Below are 8470 nucleotides of genomic sequence, written 5' to 3' on the forward strand. Positions count from 1 at the left end.
TTAAGCGTCTTTCTGAGACACTTTTACCACTAAGAGTAACCTGGGGCTGTCACTAAAGTTTGTGGACGCCTAAGAAAGACTGCTGTGGAGTTCCAAAAAAAAAACAAAACTTTTCAAGCTCCTTTTCTCGTCCTTGGGAGACTGTAGTTCCGGGTCTCAGCCTAGTGGCGGGACACACATACAGGCGCACACAGCGCATGCGCCTTGTTGTGCGCATTCTGTGAGCAGAGCTGGGCCAGAGGAGGTCGTGTTTCTTCCTTCTCGACTTTTTTCACCAGTTGAGAATCACCTGGTAGGTCCACAGATACAAACTGCCGGGAGTTTAAATGTGTGTGCACGTGATGGGGGAGGCAGCGAGCTTTGGGTGGGTCAGGCGGTGCGATCTGTGGCCTCTGAGGAGGGTCCTCAAGGTCGTCGTCCTTCTCCTCAGAGGTGCCATGGCCGCCATTGTTCTCGTGGTGATGGCGGGCGGGAAAAGAGGAGGACGATGGGCCCCGGAGGGTAGGGGGTCACTTTTGGGGTCGTTATTTGAGCTATCCGAGCCCTGGAGGCACCAGGAACTGCCCCCAAAGCACAGATCCGGGAATCCTGGTGGGGTCCCGTGGAGGGCGGGGAAACTGGCCCACGCGGCACAGGACAGGCACAGTGCGCATGCCCAGGGTTGCGCGCTTGTCTTCGGCCCTCAGCGTGAGGCTTGTGCAACGCATTCTCGGTGCCAAGTTGTGCACATCAAGTCTCACAGTCTGGACTGTTTTTTGTCGGCTGAGATCACCTGGTAGGTCGACAGATCCGTCCTGCTGGGAGTTTAAGTGTGCGTGCGTGTGAAGGGGAGCCAGCGGGACAGCAGTGCGATCTGTGGCCTCTGAGAAGGAGGGTCTTCGAGGTGTCGTCATTCTCACAGGTGTCTTGGCTACCTTGGCTCTCAAGGTGGCAGCGGGAAAAGGCAGACAGTGGGAGACGGAGGGGAGTGGGTCGGGTGAAGATGGGGCGAGTATTGGAGGCGTTATTTGCAGTATCTGGGTCTTGGAGGCCCCGGAACTACCGACAGAGCAGAGAATCCGGAGTCGGCAGTGGGGCCCCGGGCAGGGGGCAGGGGGCAGGGTGCAAGGTGACGGTAAAGGAAAGGCCTAGAAAGGACCGATGTGGGGTTTTGACTGTGTCCTGAGGTTTGTAGTGCACTGAGCAGAGTGCCAGGGAAGAGTGTGCCACAGAGAGCTTTTATTGCCACCACCCAGCCCTGCCGTTTTAGTGCAAAAATAGCCATAGACTGTGAACGAGTGTGGCTTTGTGTTCCAGTAGAACTTCATTGAGGAGAGCAGAGAAAGGGTTTAGTAAATGAGAGTGTGCCAAAAGTGGTAGTTACTCAAGTTTTAATTCTCTAGTGGTATTTTTTTTAATGTCTCCATGATGATGAATCAAGTTGTGAAACCGAACCTCATATTTTGTCATGTACCTTATGGTGATTTCACTGCTAGCTTGGCTGACATAAATGGTTTTTCACACCCTTGCATTTGGTGTCACCAGAAAACATGTACACTTATACTTACTCTGGGACTTATTTTGAAAGTATTTTCAAAGTAAAAAAAACATTTAAGGGAATGCATTTAACCGTGGAAGTGTTATAGTGCTCCTCTTAAGTACATTTTCTAAATCACAATATTCTCCTTTCAGTGTGAAATATGAGTGAGCATGTAAGACTAAGATCCAAATCTAGAGGAAAGGGAGATGATCAAGAATCTTACCAGCTCATTGAACCTGCGGTTGTGAGTGCTTTGATATTGGAATTTTTCTATTATCAGAAATTTGTTTTCCTGAAAATTTTGTTGAACTACTATAGATACAGCGATAAAAGTTTTCCATGCTGAAAGGGGGAAGGGAACATTGATCCAGGTGGGTAACATTCTTTGTTGCCTGTGGAAATACACATTGTGAGTTCTTTCTCATCCTTATTAACAGCAGATTGCACACATCCATCCCAGTGTAGCTTAAAATAGCTTCCAAAGTCCTTGTGGATAACTTTTCTTCCAGTAGCCTCTCTGTGGGAAGGGTAACTTCATTACAAATAAGCATATAGAGTCATTTTAAGTGTCTTTATACTTATTTATGACTAGATATGTTTATGTATTACATGTATTTATATCATTGGCATGTATTAACAGAACTTTTTATTTACACACACATACCCTTAGGCCCAGCAGCCCAGTGATGAACAACTTCAAGAGGAGGACCCACCAACTGAGAATGAGGATATTACATCTGGTCAAGAGAAAGAGGATGAAGGAGCGCCTCTGATTCAAGGTGAAGGGAAAAGGAAGAAGAATACTGGGGTGGTGGGCAGAGGTGTGTGTGTGTGCATCATGTATTATGACATACCATAACAGAAAGAGAGAAAATATTAGAAATCGATCTCAAACATTTCCTGAAAATTGCCTGAAAATGTAAAGAGAGTAGAGTTTGCAGCTTCATGCAGTCCTTCACTATAATGAATTTTTCCTGTTTCTTCAAGATTTATTTTGTGTGCTTGAAAATAGTCCTTGATAAATCACAGGAAACTAATTTTAACTACAAAAATGTACATTATTAAAATAGTTTAATTTTTTCTTCTTTGAACATGCTTGCGTGGCCTTTTCAGTCATTGCATCACAAGTGTAAGCAGCTTTTAATAGCAAGTGCAGAGTGCCTAGTCAGCATATCTTAAAACACCTGGAATACAGCCTATGTGCATAGGGCTGTTAGCCCCATTTTGTAAATGAGAAAATTGAGGCTCAGGAATTGTCGCTTGCCAGAGAGTACCAGACTCATTGGGACATAATTTATATCTCAGTCCAAGGTTTGTGTTTTTCCTACCATCTATTGTTGTTGTACCAAAAAAAGCTTAATTGTTTTGTATAAAATGCCTAACACTCAAATATGGCTGCACTGTACACTCTTTACTTATTGGCCTAGGAATAGATAGAGTTCAGTGGAGCAGAATAGAGACTCCAGGAAAGAGTTCAATGAATGATGGCCACTGTTTCCTTTGACTGATATTTTGATATGGTATGGTAAAAGCTGGGTAATTCAGGATACTGGCATATAGATATCTATGTTAGTATGATTTTTTAACTGGCTTTAAAAGATGTTTAAAAACTTTTATAATTAGGAAAATCAAAAGCATCTTAAAATTATCATGAAACAAATTATTTCTTCCAAATTTCCAGTATTTTCATCAAACACTTGTCAATCATTTACATAATTCAGGCCATAGATTACTTTAGCCACTCACTATTAAGAGGTTTCTACGATATGACTGGCAACAAAGACCATTAATTTCTTTCCACTTTACTTCCTTTACTCTTACTATATGACAGAAATGTTGATGTTTGTCAGTAATAATTTGCTGTTACTTTTGATACTTTGTTCTAAATGGGAATCATTTATGGATAGTTATATATAGGGCCTTTGCATGTAAATGTAAGTAGTTAATTTTAACAATAAGTTTGAGGTTATTTCAATAGGGAATGAGTGTAACTACTATAGGATTTGTCACAGACCCACAAATACACTCTGCTAATCCTTCAAAAAATCACATTTTAATTGTAATTAAAATCCTATCCGTGGTATAAACTTTAGATTTCTTAGATAGCTGATACACTCTACTCTTAGTATACCTTGGTAATAAGTAGGAAATGTAGATGTAGTGTGGTATAGATTATTGTTTAAAATGACTCATAATACAGGAAAACAAACATGTGAAGTCCATTTTTCCATCACATTTATTATCACACTGGCCTACAGGCTTTTATTTCATATATTTGAAGGAATGAATATTATCATCTCCTTATTTATATTTCATGTTTACTATTTAAATTGTTATCTTTTTAAGGTCCTGACCTGGAAGCTGATGTCCAGAAATTGCCTCAGGCAGAGACTGAGGATAAAGGAGATGATGATTCTGATGTCAAAGGGGAGATTCCATCAACTCCAGAGCCCCTTAAAATGTCGGAAGGAGGTGTGTATCCATTAAGAATGCAATTCATATGGTTTCTCTTTTTTCCAGAGTATTATATGTTTAACAATATAGAGGTAATGTTACTGTTACTTTAATAACAGAGTACACGTATAAATATTTTTTGAAAGATAGCTCAGACCCTGGATGCCTGACTGCCTGACTTACAGATTTTCAGATATAGAAACAAATTGAATCAAACCCATATTGTATTATAAAATATGAAAATTCTTTCTCTTGAGTAAGTACTTCAATCGACAGCTAGTAATTTTCACATTCTTTTATAATTTCTGCTTTTAACAAATATATAACACATTTGTAATAAATACCAGTTTCTATGAAATATGCTGAGGCACTGAAGTAGGTTCTAGTACCAGCTGTAACATAATTTGTGTGATTCTGGAAAATCTCTTAACTTCTAAACCTATCTTTACTCTTATATAAATAGTGAATTCAAATAAGATATATTAAAATCATTTTTAATGTTGATTTTTGCCTTCTCTGGTTCTGTTGGGTAGAATACAGAGATATTCTGTTTTTCATGATTTGTTTATGATAAAATGTCATCTTGAGTCAGATTTTAACATCTGAATTGAGATTTCATTGCTACTAAGATAATGGGTCAATACTCCTCTTGGTATTTGTTTTTCTGCATGGAGACCTGGATACTTGTTCTTAGATTCTATAAAATTCTGAATTATTCTAGCTCTTAAAAAATAATTGCATTTTAAATCCTTTACCCAATGAAGCATCAAACCACAGAATAATAAAATGGCAAGAGATAGTCTAGTATCCAGTTTCTGTGGCTGATCAAGTTGAGAGAGTGCATGTAGTCAGTGATCAAGGCAGGTGTGAGTAAGATACATATGCTGAGAGCATGCTGCCTGTCCCCACTGTCAGTCTAAGTGAGTACTGTTCCTAATAAAAATGCAGACACTATGATATGATCTCTTCTAACCATATCAAAAGTGGCATATTAGTTTCTGCCTTGAGACAACAGTTAGTAAGATGTGAAGTTCAAGGACTTCACCTTAGGAATTCCTGACTAATCAACCTAAGTATGTTTTACATACCTGTTTTCCATATTGCTGACTATTACTTTCAAGAGCTTCCAGATTTAAAGGAAAGACTCGATGTTTAGGGCAGAAATTACCTTCCATTAGTCTTCTACTAAACTTTTTTACTTTACATTGCTGAACCATTCCATTAGAATATTTAGATTAAAATATAGTTTTCAGAGTACTTCCAGGAGCCTATTGAACATGACTAAAATGTCCTCAAAGGAATATCATAGCCTTTAAATGGATATGTTATTAAATAGATAGTTAATTATGTGAGCATCCAATAGAAAAAGTAAGATAAAAAAGAGCAACAGAATAAACCTAAGGGAAAAGGAAAGAGGTACTTAATAAGAGATGTGGATCATAAGTAAAAGGAAAAGTAATGCAACTAGTAAATCGGAAAGATTGCTCTTTAAAAATAATTTATGAAGAGTATCCACTAGTTTACATAATCTGAAGAAAGTTGAAAAAGCCCAAGTATATACAATAAGGAGTATGAGCAAGACACTAACAGACATTGAGTATATTATATAATTGAAAGTGAATACATTCTTGAAGTCTAATATTTTCAAAATATTGATGAAATGATTGATAATACTAGGAAAACATATATTATTTAAGATATCCCAGTAGAACCTGAATATCTAAACATCACAGATACCATGGGAAAACTTCTAAAATTTGTCACACTTGTCCCTCAAAAGCAGTTACTTTTAGTTAATAATATAGTATTGTATACTTGAAAGTTGATGAGAGTACATCTTAAGCATTCTCACCACAAAAAAAAAGAGTGAACCTCTGAGATGATGGATGTTTTAATTACTTATTTTTATCTTGGTAATCATTCCCTAAGGTATACATACACTAAACCATTACATTGTGTGCTTGCAATGTACACAGTTATATTTGTCAATTATTCCTCAGTAAAGTTTTTTAAAAAGCATTTACTTTTAGAAACAAATGTTTGGCTTGTCTCAGTCTCCTTTTCTCCCACCCTCTCCTTTTCTTCTTCCTTCCCTCTCTCCATTCATTTCTCACTTTCTTCTTTTTTGTCATGTTGTAAGACATGGTATATATGTGCTCCATATTTTGATGTCAAAATGATGCTAATGATTTAAAACTAATGTTATTGTATAATATACAAACTGGAATACTTTCAGGTGTGGGAAAAAAAGGCATTACTCATAACTGCACCAGGATTACATGTGAAAATGGAGACAAATGGTTACCCTAAACAATCCCATAAGGGCTAACCAGCCAAAGAAACATTTTTGCTTCTACATAACAGAGAAAAAAACAAATGTAGTAATGGCTTTTCTATTTACTTCACTTAAGCAGTAACAAATATGACATTGCTGTTTTAGCTATCTTATATTCAGAATATTATTTCAAGTTGAAGCAGTTACAGTTTTTTGTAAATTTCTTTTGTTAGGTTTTGTGTGTGTGTTGTTTGGACTTTTAGTAAAAGTATACACAATTTTTTTCTTTCCACTTAAAACTACATTTTAATAAGTTCATTTTATTTAATGTGTTCTTAACTTGAGCAGCCTTTTTGTTTCCTTGTACCAATAGAGAGTGGTGTGTTTTAAAATATTGGTTAAAATATATACTTGGAAGTCTTATAAAAGCAAAACTGTAGTGTCCTTTGTATATCTTTAATGTAATCTAAATACAATTCTGCTAAGTAATGTTCCCAACTGTTATGTTTATCTTACAGAGGAAGGAGAACCACAGGTTTAAGGAAAGACAAGATGAAACCATGCAAACTGTTCTTATGTTGCATATTTGACTATTAAAATTCTCTCAATAAAGTTTTACAGCTTTCATCAAATAATCTTGCAAATCTTTTGTTAAACTTATTCCTAAGTGTTTGATGCTGTTGAAAATTATATCATTTTTTAAAGTTTGATATTTTGATTGAGCAAATATATACAGATATATTTTACATTGATGTTCTCTACAGCAGTCTTGCTAAATATGCTTATTCATTCCAACAGTTTGTGTCTAGATCCTTTGTGACTTCAGCATACCCAATTGTATCTCTTCTTTGAATGCTAGCAGTTTGTGTCCGCTGTTTTTAACATTATACTTTTTCTTCCTTTTCTTTTTTTACAACATTGGACAGTGTTGAATAGAACTGGTAATAATGGACATCCTTTTCTTATCCCTGATAGGAATGGAAGTCTTAGCATTTCACCACATTTACTGTGAAGTAAAGGAAGTTCATTCTAATTCTAGTTTGCTAAGAATATTTATCTTGAATATATGTTGACATTCATCAGACATTTGTATGCAATAGGAATTTTTCCTCCATTAATCTGTTAACATGGTGAATTATGTAGGTCAATTCCTACGTTTAAACCAACTTCGCATTCCTAGGGGTGGGGAATGGTCATAATGTATTAATCAGGAGAATCTACATGTTAATTTGCTTAGGATTTTTATGTGTGTCCTCATGAGTGACACTAACCTATACTTTTGTGTCATGTACTCTCTTTTCTTGGACTTTGGTATCAAGGTTACACTAGCTTCATAAAATTAATGGGTATATAAAACCTCTTTTTCTATTCTCTGGAACTGAAGTCTCAGCAAGGCTGTGAGTAGTGTAGGACCAGGCTTTCCTGTGATTGGTTATTTCTGAATTGCTTCTCTCTTTTAAGATTGGATCCTGCTTAAAAGGCACAGATAGAAGGGGCAGCTCCAGGTTCCCATCCCTTCAAATTTTGTGAGGCACCCATCTTCCCTACAAGACACCTCTAATGCTGCTGTCACTGAAAGCTACCTGCTCCTGTTTCTGTGCTGATACTAATCTTCTGTACACAGTTAGAAGTCACCACTCTTACTAGCTTGCCTGGATGATTTTGATCTATGCTGTATGGTCATAAATGACCTACCAAACCCAGACCTGTGTACAGTTATGACAATAGCTCCATTTATTGAGTTCTTTTATAACAACAGGAATAATAACTCACACTTATTGGGTGTGTACTATCTGTTAGCCAGTTCCCTGTGCTAGATTCCATACATATATGACCTCATTTAATATTCACAAAAAGGTAGATCAGAGTATACACAAAGTTTGTATCTGACTCCAGTAAAGCAGATTTGGGGATTCAAGTTTTAAGAAGTCCTTGCTCTTTCACAAAGTAAATACTTATGAAAATGTTAGATATATAATTGATATTGTACGTGACGACTGCAGTGGTAATCTGATGTTTTCATAAGGTCTTAAAATAATATTTTTTCATTGTTTGACATAAAGGCTTTGTTCTTTCCTTGAAAGAAAGGTTTCCCAAAATGTGGCATACAGACCTCACATGGTCTCCCAGATGATCATTGAGAAACATTTAAAACTTTTTAATGATATACTTCTTTTACTCTGCTATTAAAATGTAACTAAAGCACTAAAGATATTTGGAAC

At 36.8% G+C, this 8470-nt stretch overlaps 1 protein-coding gene across 2 annotated transcripts; it reads left to right on the plus strand.

Annotated features, from left to right (window-relative positions):
• The first annotated feature begins 206 nt into the window (after positions 1 to 206).
• On the plus strand, positions 207 to 6883 carry LOC102514205 (putative G antigen family E member 3). Of its 2 annotated transcripts, none has more exons than XM_014567409.2 (5): positions 207 to 292; positions 1672 to 1763; positions 2190 to 2298; positions 3866 to 3991; positions 6767 to 6883. In XM_014567409.2, exons 2-5 carry the CDS (start codon positions 1680 to 1682, stop codon positions 6787 to 6789), a joined length of 342 nt encoding a protein of 113 aa, XP_014422895.1. In that variant the 5' UTR covers positions 207 to 292; positions 1672 to 1679; the 3' UTR covers positions 6790 to 6883. The 2 variants fall into 2 exon arrangements, with proteins under 2 accessions (XP_014422895.1, XP_032331283.1); XM_032475392.1 differs by lacking the exon at positions 207 to 292 and adding an exon at positions 649 to 775.
• The last annotated feature ends 1587 nt before the right edge of the window (positions 6884 to 8470 follow it).

This window comes from Camelus ferus, chromosome X (genome assembly GCF_009834535.1).
Source record: "Camelus ferus isolate YT-003-E chromosome X, BCGSAC_Cfer_1.0, whole genome shotgun sequence".
Taxonomy (NCBI): Eukaryota; Metazoa; Chordata; class Mammalia; order Artiodactyla; family Camelidae; genus Camelus; species Camelus ferus.

Bases quoted from the DNA above. Each gene is read 5' to 3' on its own strand.
- LOC102514205 (XM_014567409.2), top strand. From the start codon at position 1,680: ATGAGTGAGCATGTAAGACTAAGATCCAAATCTAGAGGAAAGGGAGAT. The intron at 2,299-3,865 runs GTGAAGGGAAAA...TATCTTTTTAAG, and splicing joins AGGAGCGCCTCTGATTCAAG to GTCCTGACCTGGAAGCTGAT. The intron at 3,992-6,766 runs GTGTGTATCCAT...TTTATCTTACAG, and splicing joins CCTTAAAATGTCGGAAGGAG to AGGAAGGAGAACCACAGGTT.